Genomic DNA, 21,971 nt, shown 5'->3' on the forward strand with positions numbered 1-21,971 from the left:
TACATTTCTACACACACTGGCTTGTTGAGGGGTACATTTCTACACGGTGGACCGTGGTGGGAATTCTTTTTAAAGCTCCTTTTGCGTTCCCTATTAATACGTATGCGTTCCCTCGCAATAACTTTTGCATTCCCTTGCAATAACTTTTGCATTCCCTTGCAAAATCAAAAGCATTGTAGGGGAACGCAATAGAAGCTTAAAAAAATACATTTCCCCCTAAATAAAAATATATTCCACCGGGGGCTCCATAACTTTGTGTCCCTAAAGGTCCAACACTGTTACAGGGTATGCTGGAAAAGTCAGTAAGGGCCAGTGTGTGTGTCCGTGTCTGTGTGTGTGTTGTGTGTCCATGTCTGTGTGTGTGTGTGTGTGTGTGTCCGTGTCTGTGTGTGCACCTAGAGCAGCCATCACCAAATGGCGGACCGCGGTCCGAGTCCGGACCGTGACGTGATCCTATCCGGACCCAGACCATAATAGCCTAATTTAGATTTTCACGTAAGATTTCAAAGCTGCGATAAATGTTTTTTTGGTTAGGATAACAGCATTTACTTCAGGAGCTTCAGGAACCATAATTTCGCTTGCTGCTACTCAGCCAGTGAAATCTGTGAATTCTGATAAAAGTCGAGTCAGTGAGTAAAGTAGCCTACTATGGAGAAGAGACTGATAGCCTGAAACGAGCGAGGAGAGGAGACGGGACGAGAAACAAGATGGATATCAAAGTTAACGATAAGTTACTTTCAAATCATCGATTGCTCAAAGAGGAGAAAGCTAGACGGCGAGAACAGAGCTTTATATAACGATACGGGGGCAATACCACGCAAAACTGTCACGTCCGTAACGCCAACTAAATATGGATGTGACAGTTTTGCGCGAAATTGCCCTGGACCTCTTCTATATATTCTGAGACAGGCGATTTATTTTGAGCAAGCATAGGGTAGGCTAGGCCCATTCAACAGTGAACTGAGACCACAGAATATTTTACGATTTAAGAAGGCAATATGATTGATCCACCACAATCTAGTTAAGCCTACATGCATTCACTGCCCAACAACGTGATATTCCTGGGTTTCCAGGATTTCGGGTCAACATAAAAAAAATAAATAAAAAAAAACTTGCTGATTAATGGGTTCAAGGAACCAGCTGTGGAATATCCATCCATGTCTCAGCTCAAATTTTATTTTAAGTTCACGTTAAGATCTTAAATCCAGTAGCCAAGGCTACTCAGTTTTTCTCCCCAATTAGGCTACTCTTATCTTGCCTTATTTCTCCTCATTTCGAATGTTGCCTTTTAGGCTACTTATTTTATTTCACATTAAACATTAGGCCTAGGCCTACAGTCTTCTATTTCTTGAATTTCCCCTTGGGGATCAATAAAGTATCTATCTATCTATCTACAACTAGGCTCCATCCATCCATCCTAATATTATACATACATACATATACATAGCCAAAACACGCACGTTAAACATATGATGCTCCGGACCTTTGCTTGAGGAAATTTTCCGTACCTCGCTGAAGATTAATTGAATAACCTGACCTAGAGCATGTGCCTGGCTCATTCTTTGTTTGGAGTGTGGCAGAGATGCTCAAACCAACAAACAAACACACACACACACACAAACACACACATTCTCATACACACAAGGGTCCATACAGTTCTTACTGTTGTGCACATGTGTGTCAGTGTCAAGCCAAGTGTCTGCTGTGTGTGTGTGTGTGTGTGTGTATCTGCTGGCTGAGTGAGTGCTTGATGTGTGAGGTCCTTTAAGTTCTTTCTCTCTCCCTCTCTCTCTCTCTCTCCCTCCCTCTCTCCCTCCCTTTTTCTCTCTCTGTGTCGATATATCAATACTCAGGATATCATCACAATCGCATGTACTGTAATGAAAGAAGTTCTCCTTCACCATTTTCCACTTCTTGAACTGTACTTGTCAGGCACAAGGAAACAATACTGAAGTGGTCACATCCTTCTCCCTTAGACTCTCATGGCATGGAGTAGGTGAGATTATCATAAAAGACTTCAACAGACTTTATACTGTTTCACTTCCAAAGACATTTAACACACACGCACGCACACACACACACACACAGGCTAAAACCTACATCCAAAACTCCAAAGCTAATTATGTAAGATAAAAAACAACCAAGTTACTTGAAACATATGACGATTTTAATTAACTTAATTAATATGATGAACATAGCCTGCAGTATGGAACATGTATATACTACAAAAAAACATCCTGGAACATGCATTCTTCCATTCCACCATGCATGCCTTACAAACACTCATTCCTACTTCCATAAGCATCCATGCATTCAGTCATAAACATACATTCATTTATCCATTCATAAATGTCCATACATTCAATCATAAATATGCATTAATTCATCCATTCATAACTATGCATACATTCATTCATAGACATACATTCACAACTGCTCATTAATGAGCTAACTGAGAGTGGGATAAATAAGTGCTTATAATTATATTTACAAAGAGTTCAGTAATACATATTCAGATGCTGATCAGAGACGCTGATAAAACTGATAGTTGTGGGAGAATGAGGCTCGAGTTCAATGTAGAACAATGAAAGACACTCTGAAGCACAGTCTACTGACCTCAGGAATCAAACGTCTCTTTAGATGCAGCAGCAAGCTGTATTAATTAAAGTCAGGTGCAATTTACTTTTATGGAATGATGAAATGGCTTAAAAGGCTTGTGTTCTTTTTAGGGCTGTCAAAATAACTGATTAATAAAAATTAGTGCAGATTAATCGATTCCGTATGACCTTTGACCATGAGCCATTCTAGTCAGTAAAAATTAGACTGTGAAATGAAGGAGACAGAAGAAAAACGGCCTGATGGTGTTGATAAAAAATAAAGTGTTGAAAATAAAGTCCTCTGCAATGTCTGCAGCAAGGAATTTGCATATCATCGGAGTTCATCAACTCTATAGTCGCACGTCAATGCAAAGAAATAAGTGTAGACATTGAGGGGAGTGTTACTGTAATTAATTTTCATTGTGTCCCCTAGGTTATATCTGTGGCCTGAAATGCCTTGTATGTGAAAAAAAAAACTTCTTCCCGAAGCACTTTTGAATTTATTTCCTCAGCATATTAGGTCATATCACAGATTATTATGGCAATTATTTGTACAGTGAAAATAATAATAAGAGTTTTTGAACTAATGTCACTAATGCTGATTAATCAATGATTAATTTGAATTTAAATATTTAAAATACTTTCACAGCAAAAAATATATATGCAATTAATTTAGATTAATTAATCACAGAGTATGTAATTAATTAGATTCATTTTTTAAATCGATTGACAGCCCTAGTTCTTTTCTAAGGGCACCATCTTGTGGCAGCTTTACCCCATTACCAAACCAGGGTTGTTTTTTTTCAGTGAACATTTGACCAGTATATGACCATAGGGTTGAAAACTACATGGAGAGGATATATCAGGCTAGGCACCTCCCTATGAGTAGAAAAAAACAAGCACAATATTGACAATTTCTCAAATTTGCAGACCCAAAACCCTTTGTCCTTTTTAACTTACGTTGACTTCCTTAATCAAATCTCAATAGAGAGTTCTAAACAGTATACAACCTGTAGTGAAATGTGAAAGTGGTCCAAGTCCACAGCATTGTATTGTATGGTTTCTTTAATCAATTCAAATGTTTTTAGAATTTTACTTGTACTTGTCCCTCATTTTTCCATACTCAAGACTGCTGGTTGAACTATGCTACAGATGTATAGTAACACAAAACAATACAGCTTCATTCACCACCAATTCACCAGAAAAATATGAGATCTTTGGTGTACATAACAAGGTGGGGATTCTGGGGGAAATGCATAGCTTACAGGTTAAGTGTAGTATTTCCACAGAGGAGGCATTCCTCCACTATTTTTGTCACACTCTCTGTTATTGCAATGTTAATTGCCTTTAATAGTTTCTGATTGTGTGTGACACTTAAGATGCCTTCATGTATTTCATATAGAAATTTAAGCCAATTTACCATTTCACCGTTTTGTTAGTTCATTTTAGCTTTGAATAACTGATTTGGAATAATTGATTAATATTTAAAGGAAGCCTCAGCTATCAGTAGTGCTTAATTTATTTTAAGGGTTATATATTTGAAGTTTTACAGGGTGTGTGTGTGTAAGTGTGTGCATCTGTGTGTGTGAGTGAGTGAGAGAGCTTAGAGTGCGCTAATATCCCATTGTGAGCTATAATAAAAATGACACCACTGGAAGGAAAACAATCGTTTTAAAGAAACCAATCACATACATAACAGTTATCACATAGTTAACATTTACCACTGGACATATGCAAAATGTTACTTTATCATACATTAACCAGCTTCACCTTAACACTTTAAGAAATGAGAGTAGAGGTAACGTGGAACCCTGTGAACAACAGACCACAGACACCATGTGGGGATTAAACAACAAACCACAGACACCATGTGGGGATTAAACAACAGACCACAGACACCATGTGGGGATTAAAAACAAAACTTTTACTGAAACAGTAATTACAGGCAGTAGGCTAACAACAGCTGTTTGGTCGGCTTTCTTACCTTCAGCACTCACACGTGGAAAACTCTTTCATTATCAAAATATCACACAAACTCATTAGTACAAAATAGCATGTGGTTTAGTCTAGCTGGTATACTAAAAACATAAAAAAGCCTGCACGGAATTGACAAATCTTTGGAATAAGTGGACCTCTGGTGGGCCGGCGGACAGGTACTGGGGTGTCATCTTTCAGACGAGGCACTAATGGCTCACTCAGACATCAACGACCTCCATATGATCTTCTACTTATCTTCGCCACACAACTCCAGCAGGATCTTACGATAGTCGCCCGACGTGTCACCCTGGCAACAACACAACATTGGGCTCTTTCAGCAGGACAGAAAACACACCCTGAACAACAAGACATTAACCTTTTCTGTATGCAGTGGTGCTTGATGCTATGGATTAAGGCTGCTTCATCAACATGCCCACCTTGGGGGAACATCACGATGCGATGGCCTGTTGTGTACAAGAGATGTGTACTGTAACTCACTCTGCTGGTGAACTTGGTGAACTATGGACTGCAGTCTGATTGGCTGTATCTTGATATTTACATGTGAGCTGAGCCCTCAGGCCTCTGCTGATTGGCTGTCTCTTGATGTTTGAGCCCTCAGGCCTCTGCTGATTGGCTGTATCTTAATGTTTGAGCCCTCAGGCCTCTGCTGATTGGCTGTTTGCTGCAGTCTGGTGTCTCACCTTGATGAAAGAGTAGAGGGTCTTGCCGTAGTTTTTCTTGAACTCTGCTTTGATGTCCAGCATGTCGATCTCAGCCCTGGCCACCATGATTCTGATCAGAACGCTGTCTGTAGTACCCAGACCCTGAACCAAATGGACACAGTTGAGTTTTACACACACACACACACACACACAAACACGCTAAGATAAGACACAAACATAAGCATACGTGTACACATACACACACACGTACACGCACGCAAGCAAAGATCAGACCTAAACATAGGCATACACACACATACACACAGGCATACGCACACATTTGTGCACACATATACACAGACAAATATATAAACAGGCTTGGACACAGAGAGACACAGACACACACACACACACACACACACAGTATATAAAACAGGTACAGAAACAGACACACACACACAGATCCACAAAGCTGAACACAAATTCCAAGAAAATCATTTTTACCTTCATGGATTTGTAAAGACGCTCTGCAAAAAAGGCGTGCTTGTTCCTGATGCATTTCACTGTGGAGGAAAACAGTAAAGAAGCCGTCACATGTGGCCCAAATGTCACTGTCTGCAGTAATGTCACTGTCTGACGATCAGTCGGCCTGAGTTCAAATCTCGATCCTGCTGATGCTTTGGATAAAAGCGTCTGCTAAATACCAATCAACTTTAACTTTAAGGTATCGATGAGATAAAAAACAGAGAGACATTTCAAACCAACAGCTTTATATGAAAGGTACAAAGGCTGTGTGGTAAAAATCACATAGTGACCGAAAGTGCATCTCATTCTGTGCATCTCAGTCTGGCCTCACTGTTGTATACTTCATAAAACTTGTCAACTTGACAAATCTCTGTTCACAGTCAACAATGTAAGAAACCGTGTGTATCATTACATGGCTCTGTGTCTGAATGGGCTTGTTTTTATTTACAGTTTTTATTTGCTCCCATTTGAACTGTTGAAATAAAACATAAACGGAAGTTGTTTCCTGACAAGAGTTCAACGCTGTGAATGTGGCAGCCTGATAGCTACACTGATCACTGGACTGAGGAAGAGCATTCGTGGTGCGCATGCTGCAACACTACGCCTACTATCAGACGGATATCATGAACTGCGTATGTATGACACGCCAGTTGCCACTAGCGTGTTATCTAACGCATTAACGGATTTTGCCGTGTTTATCAACGCCATAACCTAACCCTAACCCTAGGGGGCGCCATATACTTGCCGTTGACATACACACGAAAGTGAGACAAAAAGCGTAGTGTATGTTTACGCGGCGTTGACATACACGCAGATAGCTCAAAATGCGTGCAGATAACACGCCAGTTGGCTATTTCTTAAGTGCCGTGTATGTTTACGCAAAACCATGACACCAAATTGCTACTATAATCTTCATGGAGCGACTACACCAGGAGCGCAGCCTTGTGGAGATGAGAGCATTATTATTTGTGTCTTCTCAGCATCTCTTCTTTGCTTCATTTTCATGTTCAGTGTACATATGTATTTATTTCAGATGTTTTTATCCAAAGCCACTTACAAAATAAGGATTCAAATTCAAGCTACATTACAAAGGAGACATGTGTTAAATAGAAATACTATGTTACAAACTACACTATGAGACTATGACACCAGTGTAGCTGTGCCAGTATTCAGAGAGACTATTAATCTTTCAACCGGTGGAAAATAAAATAATGTTGTTACCCGACAACAGACATCAAATGTGACAGGCCAACTGTGAGAGCCAGTGAGAGGATGTGAGTGACAGCTGTAGAACCTATCTGTTCGAGTGAGGAGGGAACTGAGCGACACTCACCTATGGCCAAGAAGACGTCCTCCAGACAGCCGGACATCTCGCTTTTAATGCTGTCCTCAATGTCCTTCCCAGACACCTTCTTATAGTCATCAAACACTGCATCAACAAGGGAGTGGGAATAAGAAAGAGACCCGGACAAAGAGGAAGACAGAGAGAGGCATTGTTAGCACCCTATGTGACCACTAGGTGTCAGTGTTGAGTTGTGTTGAATTCTGCTGACATGTCTGGGTGATTTTTACAGATTAGTGGGCAGGTGTGCTGGTGCTCCATAGAGAGACATAGTTAGAGTAAATAGGGGATGAATGACGCTCACACACACACACACACACACACACACACACACACACACACACACACACACACACACACACACACACACACACACACACAGACACAGACACGAGGCCTGGGGCACTTAGCTTCTCACATAATTCGCATAATTTGCATTCCTGCTCCCACAGAGTGCAACTGAACTGGATTAGTGAAGGTGGATGTAGTGGACGTTCACATCAACAGCATGTCTGTGTGTTTATACGAGTGGGAAACACAAGTGGACGAGTGGCTATGTGTTTGTTTGTGTGTGTGTGTGTGTGTGTGTTCAGATGTGTGTGGAATAAAGGTCTGTAAGTGTGCATATGTCTGTGCTTAATTATGTACTGTATGTTGGTATGTTTCCTACAGATGACTGTGTGTGTGTGTGTGTGTGTGTGTGTGTGTGTGTGTGTGTGTGTGTGTGTGTGTGTGTGTGTGTGAGTGTGAGTGTGAGTGTGAGTGTGAGTGTGAGTGAGAGAGAGAGAGAGAAAGTGAGTGTATATATGTGTGTGTGTGTGTGTGTGTGTGTACCTTTGAGAAGATGTTTCTTGTTCCTCACACACAGAATGGTCAGGAACTTGACCTCGTCCGTCCCCCACCGTGCCTCTCCTGCCTCGTAGATGTCCTGAAGAGATAGAGATATAGAGAGAGAGAGAGAGAGAGAGAGAGAGAGAGAGAGAGAGAGAAAGACAGACAGACAGATAGACAGAGGGAGAAGGAGAGAGGAGAGAGAGAGAGAGAGAGAGAGAGAGAGAGAGGGAGAGGGAGAGAGAGAGAGAAAGACAGACAGACAGATAGACAGAGGGAGAAGGAGAGAGAGAGAGAGAGAGAGAGAGAGAGAGAGAGAGAGAGAGACATTTCAGTTGGATTTTCCATCACATTTCTGTGTATCCGTCTATCAGCTCACATATACAGTACAGTAACTTACCACAGTAGGTGGGTTTACATAAACAGTTTTTTTTTGTCATTCTGCATAAACTATTCCGAAAAATTTGTGCCGTCTGTTTACACGGGATATATTCTATTCCGATCAGGTGCTCTTAAGCACTTTAGAATCTTTGATCGGAATAGCCATTGTTGCCTACTTTTTCTTTGAGAAGATACAGCAGGCAATCCAATATTGACCATATATACATGGCTGTTCAATCGGAATAAGAATGGTATACACCACCTCTTTCATTCCGATTGAAATTCTAATCGGATCAGGCATTTTTATTCCGATTGAGGTGTTTATATGAGAATTCTTGTTCCGATTGAGCGGTTATTCCGTTTCTAAGAATTTGAGTTGCATTAGCCATGTTTACATGAACACTTAATCTGATTAAAGTCCTGGCACAACTCACCTTGGCATCTTGAGCTGCGGCTGCATCATCCACAGTGTTGCTTTGATCACGGCCGGCCTGTCACACACATACACACAAGTCAAAGAGCCACTCACTTCCTCTCATTCTCCACTATCCTGTCAATTAAAGGCATAAATGCCCCCAAAAAATATACCCAACCCTAAACTGCTCTCGACACTGATGGTAATTTTGATACCATAGATTTAATAGAGACCCAGTCAGACCAATAGTATGAAAAATCAGGAACAGAGTTTATTTACAATGATGCGCATCAAGGGAGATACAGCATGACTTCACCTAAAGATCCATCAGCTGCTCTAACTAGACAAGGAAATAGTTAAGAGTTTAAGTATCCTTCCAGGCTGACGGGAGATGGCGTTGGTCATCCCATGTCACGTGGACTACACTGAATCAGACCCTGATTAGTGGCAGCCTGGCAATCCGGAGCAGATAGCTACTGACGCAGCCATGCAGAACAGTAAAACACTGCAAAGTCATAATATTCCTGCTTATCTCTAAACACAGTCACACACAGATATACACAGGGACAGTACAGAGATCATACAGTCATTACATAGAATCATACTTTTAGTATCAAAGTGACCCACTAATGAGAAATGCAGAACATTAAACCACATATTGGAATATTGGACATAATGCAGAACATTAAACCATATATTGGAATATTGGACATAATGTTCTATTCCACTTTCTCTCAACACATATTTCATCAGTATGACTCCATAGTAAAATGGCCCCATTGCTAAATGCATCATGGAAAGAAAAGCACGATTAAGGAATCCCACTGTTGATCAGCTGACATCCTATATCAGGCACGGGTGGGACAACATTTCATTCTCAAAACTCTACAACTGCCACAATGTCCCCATTTTGAAAACGGGGTCATATTAACCAAAGCTCCACCACTAACTCTGCTCTATGCTGTACTGTAAGTTGACTTGTGTGTGTGATTGGTTATGGTTATGGGATGGTTATGGGATTTGCCAGATGCCTTTGTCCAAAGCGTGTGAGATTATGTTCGTCTGTGTTTGTGTGGAGGCGGGGAGGGTTTATGATCACTATGGTCTCTTAAAAGGAAATGGAACTCCCCAAGACAAACCACACAACACACTTACCACACACACACACACACACAAACATCACGTGCAAAGCAACCGATTTCCCCTTCTCTTCATCTGTGAAATCGCTGAGTAGAGCAAGGGCCGCCCCAGAATATGAATAGGATATTACACAAGGCTTTACACTAATTTGACCTTTACCATTCATACATGTGATTGCCCTTTGCCATTTGAGTGTATCAGCCAAGAATAGAGAATGTATGACTTCTTAAAATCCTCATCAGGTCATTAATGTGAATTTGAGCAGAACTTTGCACACACCACAGAGGATTACTACAGAATAACTACAGAGGAGTCAACATCATGGTGGGGGTTCAACCAGGGATTACTACAGAATAACTACAGAGGAGTCAACATCATGGTGGGGTTTCAACCGGGGAATACTACACAACTGGGGAATACTACAGAATAACTACCGAGGAGTCTACATCATGGTGGGGGGTTCAACTGGGGACAGACGCTATCTACAGTACCATTCAGTCATTCAGCTTGCTATTCTAACTATTCTACTGAAATCAGTTTTCATTCAGACCCTGTCCACAATAACTTGAGTAAAACTGAAATCAGATTAGTCCTTCATCAAATCAGATTAGCCCGTCATCCCACCCAACAGCACTTGCTGTGTTTTACCCGATTAACTGTGGACACAGAAGGCGGACATTAGCACTGGCCCCACCAGCCCTTATAGCTAGGAAGCAATGACTAACCTCATTAACTCACTTATGTTTGCATGACAGACACGAGGCCGTAAGGGTCAATAAAGGTGTGTTCATGGACAAGTCCAGGTGGAGCTGTACCTGTGCTGTAAGAATGATGTTTTTCACGTTTTTCACTGTGTGTGGATATGTGTGTGTGTGCGACAGTGTGTGGTTATGCACGTGTTCTTGCACGTACGTGTGTGTGTGTGCACACGTATATATATATATATATATATATATATATATATATGTGTGTGTGTGTGTGTGTGTGTGTGTGTGTGTGTCTACATGTATTTCTATATGTGCATTTCTGGCTGTGCTCACCGTGGTCAGAGAGACCAGGACCCTCTTGAACATGCCTGAGGTGTCACCACAGATATCGTCCTCCAGGCTCTTGTCATACTCTGTTGGACAGAATATTTAGTGGTCACATTTTACATCCGTTATTATATTATGAGTTACTAGATCATTTTATCTGGAAGTTGGTAGGCTGTTACTAAGTTTGACGCATATCTGATGCATTTCCTGTACTAAACAAGTTCAATCAACTATATTTCTGAACTTACGCTTAACGGAAATTTGGCCTATTTCAAATACCCGTCATTTCCGTTAAATCATGAAAGTTCTGTGCTTTTTTTGGACAATCACAATTGGGACATGTTAAAGAACATCCTGGTGTGGTCCAGTTTTCTGCCCACAGTAAAAGTGAGTTAATATGAAAGTGGTTTTAATATAAAACCTCAATTTTAGGATGAAAACTCATCAACAAATGGTATTTTTGCCCTTCTTTTTTAAAATAGGGTAGGTTTAGTCAATAATAATAATAATAATAATAATAATAATAATAATTATCCAACATAATCCCATATTTTGAAGTACGCAGACATGTTTGTAGATAATGTCAAGCGCTTGCACTTATGAAACTACCCATGTGTATCTGGGGCTTGTTGTACCTACCCCTAAGCCTGCTCTGAAAATGGTAGGTGCATAGGCTTGCAAACCCCACATGGAGAGAACAGTTCATATTACAATGTCCTTTCTGTCTTTCCAAATGTCCGTCCTATGGCTTTTACACGCATGCCACACTACCAGGTACCAGCAATGACCACTGTCTCAATGATGGTATACATTCATTAAGGTATAAAACACATTAAACACTCTATTCCGTATAGATGCACAAACACAAAGCCACATACTCTTCTTGTAAGCCGCGTTGATGGCCTGCACTTCCTCGCTTGTTCTGGAGGCCAAGATGTCGATAAGACAAGCCTCTTCAGTCCCTGCTCCCTGGAGGATGGAGGAGAGACATGAGCTTTGTTCAGTCTTACAGGACTGCAGCCACGTATGTCTGCATTGCTATTATTTGTCAACAACACAAGTGAAACGATAATAACATTATGGGGCAATTCCACGGAAAATTTACTTTTTGTCACATCCATAACGCCAGTGAAATGCCTTGGCATTTGTATGATGTGAATGATTACATTCATTTTTTGTGCATTTTTTCTCATGTACATTCTTCAGCCAAAAAAAGCAAATGCTCAAATGTCATGTAATCTTTCACATCATATCATACCATCACATTTTATAGCTGTTATGGATGTTACAAAAACATAATTTTCCATGGAACTGCCCTATGATTTAAAAGGCCTAGATTAACATGTGGCAGACATGACAGACCAGTCAGCAGAAACACATTTGCTGAATAAACATGGTGCCGTTTATCTTTGCACAAACTCTATGATGTTTGTTAAAATGGTGCCTCTCCTTTGTATCTTACAGTATTTGGGAGAGTTCTGGCTATATGCTAGTTCCCCATGTATCTCATTGGGGAGAGATCTGGCTACATGCTAGCTCCCTGTGTAACTCATTGGGGAGAGGTTTGGCTACATGCTAGCTGCCTGTGTATCTCATTGGGTCTTGCTAAATGCTAGCTGCCTGTGTATGTCATTGAGAAGAGATCTTGCTGCATGCTAGCTGCATCTGCATCTCATTTGTAAGAACTGTATCACTTGTATCTCATTATTATTTGCTCTGACTACGTGCTTACTGTTTCTTTAGAGTGCATGTGAATATAACATTGTAGCGCCATTCAGCGGGACTACCTCAGTAGCCCAGCCTGCCGGCCCAATGACCTTAATGACACGGTGAGCTTGTGACTGACCTTCATGGCGTTGTGAAGCTCATAGGCATCATACTCTGGTGCTGTCATCATAAGCCCAACCACCACCTTCTCAAAGTTCCCAGTTAGCTCTGATGTCAAGTCTTCTACCAGGTCCTGAGAGAGAGAGAGAGCGAGAGCATAAGAGACAGACAGGGAGACAGAGAAGCAAAGAGAAAGTCAGACGCAGAGACAATGTTGTGATATTACACCCACATGATATTTACATTTTTATTTTATTTTATTTATCCTTTATTTAATCAGGGCAGTCACATAGGCTATAATAGTTATGCTTTTGCTTTTGCTCTGACTCGGCAACATACTGTACAACAGACCTGGCTCACACATAAACAAAGGCGTGTTGCTATGGAAATGTGCTGTAAAATATGTAGGGGGAAAAAGAAAATTACACACTGCTGGATGTGTTCTAGGCAGTGCTGCTGGAAAATACCACGCAACTGCTAACTCTAGAACTGTTCCACTGGAACCACACCAGCTGAGGGCCAGAACCTCTCCAGAGTCATCTGAACACAGTGTGTGTGTGTGTGTGTGTGTTGCTTAGTGTTTGGTGAAGCGTTTACTGCAGAGGCTACTGTAGTGACTAGAGAATCTGCTGCTTGTGGATGTCTTGTTTAGTTTCTATTCACTGAATAAAATGATTCTGGATTCGCCATAACAATGCAACTCTGAACTATCTGAACTAAGATAGAACAAATAATATTTTATATCTTACATCATGACATTTATGTAATTTCAGTGTCCTAGAAAGTAAAAGTAAAAATGCAATCAAAACCCTGAAAGCCAGAGAGGACATAGATACATTATGAACAATAAGAGTCCTTCAGTTTCCATTCTAATTACTGTTGGTCATTGTTGTAAAGCGAGACAATGTTTTGACAACCAACACTGCTCGTCTCCAGGTGTGGAAACACTGACCCACGGCTGGCCACGCACAAACTTACGTAACAGCAGCAGGCAGTGCTGGAGGGAGGAGCTACAGGTATAATGTGTTTAGAGACTGCTGTAGCTTTCACGCGGTTTGTGTACTGTTCCAAGGACAGTGGAGAGAGATCTGATGAAACGGCTTAAAGAACAGTAACGGTGCGGAGATGGACAGTCTTCTGTTCAGAAGAGGAAGGCATTGCTTTAGAGATATTCATACACACTGGGCAGTTTACTGATCTAGCTCTGCGATGCTTGTTTAGTTTTTTAAATTCAGAGACAGGGAATAGTTCATGAAACAGCTGGAGGAGCAGTAACAGAGCTTATTTAGGCTTTGATATGTTTAAACAGGCTGTTGTCGCTTTAAAGACATCTGTGTACCAAGACAGTGGAAATCGCAGAGCTAAAAGAATGCCAAACGTAGCTTACTAATGTAGTGTACTGTATGTAGTGTTTAGATGGGTTGTTGTAGCTTTAGGAAGTAGAAGTGGAGGAAGTGTTCATAGATAGATAGATAGATAGATAGATAGATAGATAGATACTTTATTGATCCCCAAGGGGAAATCATTCATGTAGGGCTATCTAGCTTTACAATGCTTGAGTGAAAATCTGAAATGTGTTCATAAAAGTGTAGCCATGAAAAATATGTATCCTAACAGCAGTGTGCTATGTAGTGCTCAGATGAGCTGTTGTACTGTAGCTTTAAGGATGTGTGTGTGCTGACCTAGGGCCAGTGGAAAGAGTGCTGACTCCACTGCAGACTCCGCCAGGGTGGGGTTGGGACACACTCAGTGAACTTCAGTCCCCAGACAAGCTCCTCTTTAAGGCCGCCTCAACCTCAACTGCCTGCGCTCAAGTATGAGTCAATCTTTCCACACACACACACACACACACACACACACACACAGGATCAGCAGAACCTATACAGAAACTTCACTGCACAACACAGGATCTGACAGCCATTGTTGAGAAAGCCCACAAACAGCATTCATGAGGGGCTACCTGGTATGCAAGAACCTCCCCATGCTTCAGCCCTGACCTCAGCTCGGAGAAAGACTCAAATATCATACCCAGTACTGCCCTCAGATAGGAGACAGACTCCAACATCATACCCAGTACTGTGCCAGATCATATTCTCTACTGTGAAAAGTCCTCCACATAATAAGAATAATTGAAACCACACTGTTGTATTATGATATTGATGATACAGTTGCATGAGTATAGTTATATGTGTGTTTTACATACGTACTTGCTTCAAACCGAGTGAAAATGTGAGTAAATATTTATGCCGATGATCACTAAATTATCAATCATCCATTAGCTGTTTGAATACTACTTACACTATCAGGACAACCCTGAACCCTCTGACAGTTTCTCTCCTCAAAACTAGTAGGGACCACTGCTCGGTTGATAAATGGCACTTTAATACATTAACCATTAAGAGAACATCCTCATTATTGGCGATGGGAACTAGGAAGTCTGTTATTTTATAGCCCAGACAGATCCAATCAGTTCCCTCAGATAAGTTTGTGGACAATGTTAGCTCAGTCTTCAGCCCTCAGCACTCAAGGCCTCTCTCAGAGAGGGGCAGTTCCGCAAAATGCCACAGCAACGGTGCTAGCTCATGGTCTGCTCCGCAAGGCCAATCGGACAGTGACAGGTTCAGTCGATGAAGTTAAATGCCTCATCTATTAGGTGATGCATCTCATCTGCACGCTCATAAAGGGACGCCTGTGGCTTTATGACTAGTGTCCTTGGTCAGCACTGGGGTCGGTTAGCTTCTCACACAACTTCCGCAATAGCGGGGACATCTGACCCGAAACTTTAACCACCGGATCGAAAATGGTCCACTGCTATCTATGCAGAAAAGCAATGGAAAAAAAAACACCCTTAACAAATTAACAAAAATGGTAATGTAACCAGGAAGTGTTGTGTTTGTGTTTGTGCTTATGTGTGTGTGTAATGAGAGGAAGGAACGCACATAACTTGGATCGTAAGATCATATAAAACAGAGAATGATGAAGGAGAGATACAGATGGAAATGGAGAATGAGGAGAAGAGAGTCACAGAAGGAGTCACAGAGAGAGAGGGGGGGAGAGAGAGAGAGAGAGAGGAGAGAGGGAGAGAGGGAGAGAGAGAGGGGGAGAGAAAGAGTGAAAGAGAAAGAGAGAGTAAAGAGGAGCTGTGTAATTCTGGTGCATCTGTACCTTTCCAACAGACTGCTTGTAAGCGTCCTTGATTCTTTGCCTCTGTTCAATAGTGCGATGGGCCAGGACCTCAATAATGGTGGCCTCATTGGTGCCTGGTAAAAAAATTCAACATAGCACGGTCAGTCAAGCTGCAGCGGCAACACTGAGGTGGTTTAGCAAGCCGTACAGGCCAAGCTGCATTAGTGTGGAGTCTGGAGGTAAACAACACCAATGTTGAGGTGGTTTAGCAAGTTATATAGGCATTAGTGTGGTGTCTGGAAGTAAACGACATAATTGGAAAGTTTGTGAGGAATGAAGCCTGCGACCATGTGAGCACCAAGTTTGACCCCTCGTCCACACATGCCACATCTTCACTTGGGGCGGCGCCTGTCCAGAGCAGGGTGGCTATGAGTCAGTAATGGAGCTCAGGCCACCATCAGCTGATGCCCATTACACACACATTACACCCCGCCGCATCCTCCATCTCACTCCCAGGGTCCCAACACCGAGGCCAAAACCCCACTCTCAAGAGCAAGACTCAACCCACTGTTCCCTACTGCTAGGGGAAAGTAACCAAAAATATACCCGAACTGACATTTAGAATCTCGACTCTTGACCGTCGAATCATTGTATTATGTCTGCTATGTTTTACCAGTCATATCATAAGCGAAATAAGCAGTCAGTGTCATGAATGAAGGATTTCTGCTTTAGATCGACCAATCAAAACCTCAGTATGCGACTTCAAACTGCAATGGCACAGGGACTCTCAGAATCTAAAATTGTTTCATGCGTGGCAAGTCGGCCACTGATCCACCACACCTCTCCAACTAGTGTGACATACAGCAGTCTAGAAGACACACTCTCACATGGTTCTCCCCTAATATGATAGAGTGAAATTCAATCAAGATCAAGTGGCTCTTGATCTTGATTGAATTTAGCTCATGCAGTCATCTCGATTTGATCTAGTTCATGTGGTAATCTAGGCCTACTGTGGGGAAAGTGGAAGTCCCAGATGCAAAAATGTGTGAATACACATGTAGTTTGTGGAAACAGTGTGTGGTCAGACCAAAATCTAACCAAGCGGGCCACATCACTAGTCGTGTTTACACAGACTTTTTTTTTTTTTTTCAATCAGATTGAAATAACAACAACAACAAAAACAGCACATTACATTTATATAGCGCTTTTCTCGACACTCAAAGCGTGTCACATAGAAGGTGGGACTTCACTAGCAACCACCACCTGAATCGGACTAAAGATTTCAACCGCACTGTTTACAGTTAAAATAACTCCTCTCTAATCCTCAGTCCAAGATCTCCTCTCTACAATAAAAAAAAAAGAAATGGCACCTAAAGCTGTAGAGAAAATGAAAGTGATCTCCAACTGTTAGCACCCTTCTGGTGGACAACATACATTACACACATGTTAGCACCCTTCAGATGGAAAACTCATTTATTTAGAGGCCAGTCACATGAGGTCAGAGAAGTGTGTGTGTGTGTGTGTGTGCGCGTGTATTAGAGCCCGACCAATATGGGGTTTTAAAAACAGAGATTTTGATATTTGAGGACTTGAGCACATGACTAGTGGCTTGAACACGTTGCCTGTGCTGTGTCTGCCGAACAGCTCCATTGCGTGTTGTTTGTCATTTCGGCGCCTGTGGTAACAGGCTACAGCAGCCACACTGCCTCAATCACATCCGCACCTCAGATGTCTCTGATGCGGCACTTCTGCAGCTAGTCTGGCTATTAAAGCATCTCTGATGCGGCGCTGCTGTGGCCAGTCTGGCTATTAAAAATCTCTTCACTGTCTCTTTTGGCAGGAAACGCTTCCAACACGCTTGCCTGTCATGGAAAAATAGGCGCTGTTCCAATTTCTAGCTGGCACATATTTGCAGGGCGGCAATGGAGAGATAATACTGGAAAGTTCGATGAAGGATCAGTAATTGGCTTTCCTTTACTTCATTTTAAAATAATTATATTTTTAAAATACCTAATATCGGACGATAATATCGGCACACCGATTTATCGGTCGGGCTTGTGTGTGTGTGTGTGTGTGTGTGTGTGTGTGTGTGTGTATGTGAGTGTGTGCGTGTGTGTGTATGTGAGTGTGTGCGTGTGTGTGTATGTGTGCGTGTGCATGTACGTGTGCGTTTAACACACCTGCTCCTTTCATGGCAGCCCTGAGCTTCTGAACATCATCTTCAGCGCTGAAGGGGGAGGCTGCAGTAATGGTTCCGCGCTAAGAGAACAAGAACAGCAGATTAAGGATACACTGAAGAACAGCAGATTAAGGACACGGAACGGACATTGGAGAACAGCAGATTAAGGACACACTGAAGAACAGCAGATTGAGGACACAGAACGGACACTAGAGAACAGCAGATTAAGGATACAGAACGGACACACTGGTATTTGCCTCCTGATTCGTCGCCATCTTTCGCACTCTCAAACATATTGTGATTATCGAGTGAGGAATGGCTCAAAAGAGAGATTTCACACAATTATCATCAGGACAGTATGCCAAGAAAAATAGCTGCAAATACTGGGGACGTCTATTGATGGGTTTTTGTGTCTATTTTATATCAAATAATCTGCAGGGGGGTCCATTGAGAATGCCTAGCCCCCTTTGTGGCAAGCAGCTTGGTCCGCCCCTGGTGTGTGTGTTCTCCTATGTCTAATTTCTTAGATGTGAAGGCTAGTAAACAGTTTGTTTTAATCATTTCTGATTTCACTTCTTCTGCACTGTTTTGTGTGTTTGCTTTTCCTTCTATCTGACTTGTGAATCCAGCTGAGACTTGGACCAGTTATCCACGAGCACCAGCTCTGGACCAGTTACCCACAAGCATCTGGACTTGGACCAGTTACCCACGAGCATCAGCTCTGGACCAGTTACCCACGAGCATTAGCTCTGGATGGACCAGTTACCCACGAGCATCAGCTCTGGACCAATTACCCACGAGCATCAGTACTACCAGAGACTTTTTAATGGAGGAGACACAGCACTCAAAAAATCCTCCATAGAAATGCATGGGGCTAGTTTGTAACGCCAATGGCCGTTGTCTACACATTTCCCACCCCTTCCTCTGCAAGATGTCGACATGTGAATACATTGAGCCAATCATGTGGTGTGATGTGAATAAATTGAGCCAATCATATGGTGTGTTATGAAGACATCTTGCCAATCATGTTTTGTGAACTCGCCGCTGGAGCATGATTGGTGTCGTGAAGCCTTGCGCACGCGCATTTCTGCCGAATAGGATGACCGATGAGTGCCCCAAAAGCGTTGCAATATGGCCGCCGAGTGGAGGGACTTGCCTAAAAGGACTTTGGTACTACACAGTGTTTGGATGATCGAGAATATTCCCCAGACTAACAGTATAAACTCATTAACAGTGTAACCATTAACTAGATTATGGCCCTTAAAATAAACAGCTAGTGAAATGGATCTGGGCCAGGACCAAGCCTGACCCATTTGGACCGCATCAGTATCTGGAGGAGATGATAAGTGGGGGTAGTATGCTCCCGGGCAATATAGATAATAATGAGATAACACTCTAGGAATACACATACCCACACACACATACCCATGTAGCCTATTATACAGAACACACAGGAGTGTATGGGGTATGAAAATCAGAACAGCAATAAAAAAAAAAACTTAGGCTGTTAAGCAAATACTATGCAAAAGCATGTGGCAAACACACAAAGATTCATCTCTACACGGTGTCATGCCGATATGTACTTACTCCTGCCATTGTGGTATGAAGCTGATGTTTGGAAACAAAGCAATAAAGCTGGAGAGAAGAAGAAATATATTAAAATATATTGGGATCAGAAAAACATATATTTCACATATACAGTATATTTAATATATTTAAGACATCACTAATAGGTACAGTACATGTAGTTTATCAAAATGCCAAACACACAACTAGCGGATAGTCCATTGAGGCTCATTTAATGCAAGAAATTACCTATGTGTTGGCACAAAGCCCTTCTTGTTTACCGTAGCAACCATGCGCTGGGATGACAGCAGGTGGTTGCTGGGAGACCTATAATTACCTGAATCTCAAACCCCCTAAGTGGGGGCTTTGTGACTATCGGAGCGTGTGCTATGGTACTTGAGATGTTTTGTGCCTTCCCTTATTATTAATAAATGATCAAGTTTCCTAAGCTTAATTGTCCTTACAGAATTATCTCAATCAGCTTGGAGACTGACCTGTGATTACTCAGGTTTCTAACAACCCCCTTGCATCCTCCTTTAGTAGGCTATTATCAGTTTACAAGACTGATTCAATAGCCTACAAGAAGGAAAATGTGATTCTAATCCACTACAAACGGTTACACTGTAGGCTAGCAGCGCGTTGCAGCTGGTCTGTTCCAATCTGTCATTCAACAAGTTACAAGTTGAAAGGGTGGGTGTGGGGACAGCATCGCCTGCTGCTAAGGGTCACATTTGACTGAAATGGACGGAAATCTCGCCGACGCGTCACTTAAACTTTACGGGGGAATGCGTTGTGAAATGACCTGGTAGGCATTCCCTATTACGTTGTGTTCATATGACAAGGCGCTGATCAGGGCGGATTCGGAACAGCCTAGTATTTCGTAATAGTCATGTAGGCTACTCGATAAAGCTTTTCTGGTAACACTAAAAGGTTAACCAAGTTAGACTCCGTCAAAATATAGACATTATGTTACTAATAGACTGCTGTTGACAAACTGCCCGCACTTGCAGGAAATGTCACATTCCGTTCAATTCCACTTATTCACAATGTTACAGTAGCCAAAGTTAGCCGCCCTACAGGGGAAAACACCACATCATTCACGCTACAACCTCATGTTAGATTGAATTTAGATGCTTACCCTGAAATGTGTTCTTTTTTGGTCCCAGAGACTACCACTGCTGAAAAATGAAGATGGCACGGCAGAGAAAACGCACGGCACCGCTGGGTTTTATGTAAACGAGTGGGTGGGTGTGTTGCATGAGGGATCAGATTTCATTTCCTCATCCATGAACACCCTTTGTAGACTGTCAAATTTGTTGAGCAGAAAACAGTTAACCAGTGTTTCTCAAAGTGTGGTCCGCGAGCAGACGTGGTAAAATATAATGTTGATGAGTTGTTTGCAATATTGAACAAACTTGTATTGTAAATCCAAACCGTTCTGCAACACTGTAGCCTAAACTTTGCCAGTTTTAATTATATGAATCCCCTGACACAATAAGCAAGGTGCAAAGTCAATAAGCAAGGTGGTTCAGTGAGTAGGCCTATTGTGTTAAATACTGTTGAAGTAGGTCTACTGTTTTTTATTTTAGCTAGGTGGTCCGTGATTTTTTTTTTTATTGGTTAAGTGGTCCTTGGTCTGAAAAAGTTTGAGAAACACTGAACCAGAGGATAGGCTAGCTTTTGACGCACAGACTCACACGCACACACACACACACATAAACACAAACACGAATACACACACACCCACACACCGGAGTTTCCGCTAGAAAAAAATGCCGGTCACCGGCAGAGGTTTCGTTTTCCGGACATTTTGATGATATGCCGGTCAAATATCCTATTATCGCTTCTTAATTAGTCAAATTGAGGAAAACTGGAGACAGCTATGTAGCTTAAAGAATTACATAATCAGGCTGTATAGAATGCAACATGTTCATTAGCCTAACTTAAACATGCCTAACAAGATCTAGTATCCTTTTTATGGACAGCAAGAGTCCGCTTCGTTTTAAAAAGGCTACGTTGTTTGTTGCTGCTACCCACGTTATCTCCAGTGGTGACTGTTTAACTTACACAGATGCGCACACACAAGAATGAGCGCTCACACCACTACCCCCTAATGCTATGCCTCTTTATTTGATAACAATAAATTAAGAAATGTTTCCAATTCTGGGAAATGTTTAGTTTCTTTTTCTTTCGGCCGCGGTTCAATGATACCATTGTGCCAGAAATTATCCGCGGAGCAATCTTCTCGTCGAGGAGTCCCTAACCCTGCAGATCATAGACAGAGGACGCATAGGCCTACTGTATAGCCTAGAAATCTAGACGCACCCTAGCGGCAGCAAATTGCATTTGCTTCCAGGGCTACCTACTGT

The 21,971-nt window shown here is 42.0% G+C and overlaps 1 protein-coding gene across 1 annotated transcript; it reads right to left on the reverse strand.

Moving 5' to 3' along the window:
- Positions 1 to 4,500: 4,500 nt before the first annotated feature.
- Positions 4,501 to 20,858, reverse strand: anxa4 (annexin A4). The gene is made up of 13 exons (XM_042059908.1): positions 20,741 to 20,858; positions 19,624 to 19,671; positions 18,038 to 18,116; positions 15,897 to 15,991; positions 12,751 to 12,864; positions 11,783 to 11,873; positions 10,911 to 10,990; positions 8,750 to 8,806; positions 7,938 to 8,031; positions 7,095 to 7,190; positions 5,741 to 5,799; positions 5,276 to 5,398; positions 4,501 to 4,881 (listed from the first exon to the last, which is right to left on the reverse strand). Exons 2-13 carry the CDS (start codon positions 19,630 to 19,632, stop codon positions 4,822 to 4,824), a joined length of 957 nt encoding a protein of 318 aa, XP_041915842.1. The 5' UTR covers positions 19,633 to 19,671; positions 20,741 to 20,858; the 3' UTR covers positions 4,501 to 4,821.
- Positions 20,859 to 21,971: the final 1,113 nt, after the last annotated feature.

The sequence above is a fragment of the Alosa sapidissima genome, chromosome 13 (genome assembly GCF_018492685.1).
Source record: "Alosa sapidissima isolate fAloSap1 chromosome 13, fAloSap1.pri, whole genome shotgun sequence".
NCBI classification, from domain to species: domain Eukaryota; kingdom Metazoa; phylum Chordata; class Actinopteri; order Clupeiformes; family Clupeidae; genus Alosa; species Alosa sapidissima.

Coding starts and splice junctions, on each gene's coding strand:
- anxa4 (XM_042059908.1), bottom strand. Junction 12,865..15,896: donor ACAAGCAGTCTGTTGGAAAG/GTACAGATGCAC, acceptor TCTCTCTCTCAG/GACCTGGTAGAAGACTTGAC. Junction 11,874..12,750: donor AGCTTCACAACGCCATGAAG/GTCAGTCACAAG, acceptor TCCATCCTCCAG/GGAGCAGGGACTGAAGAGGC.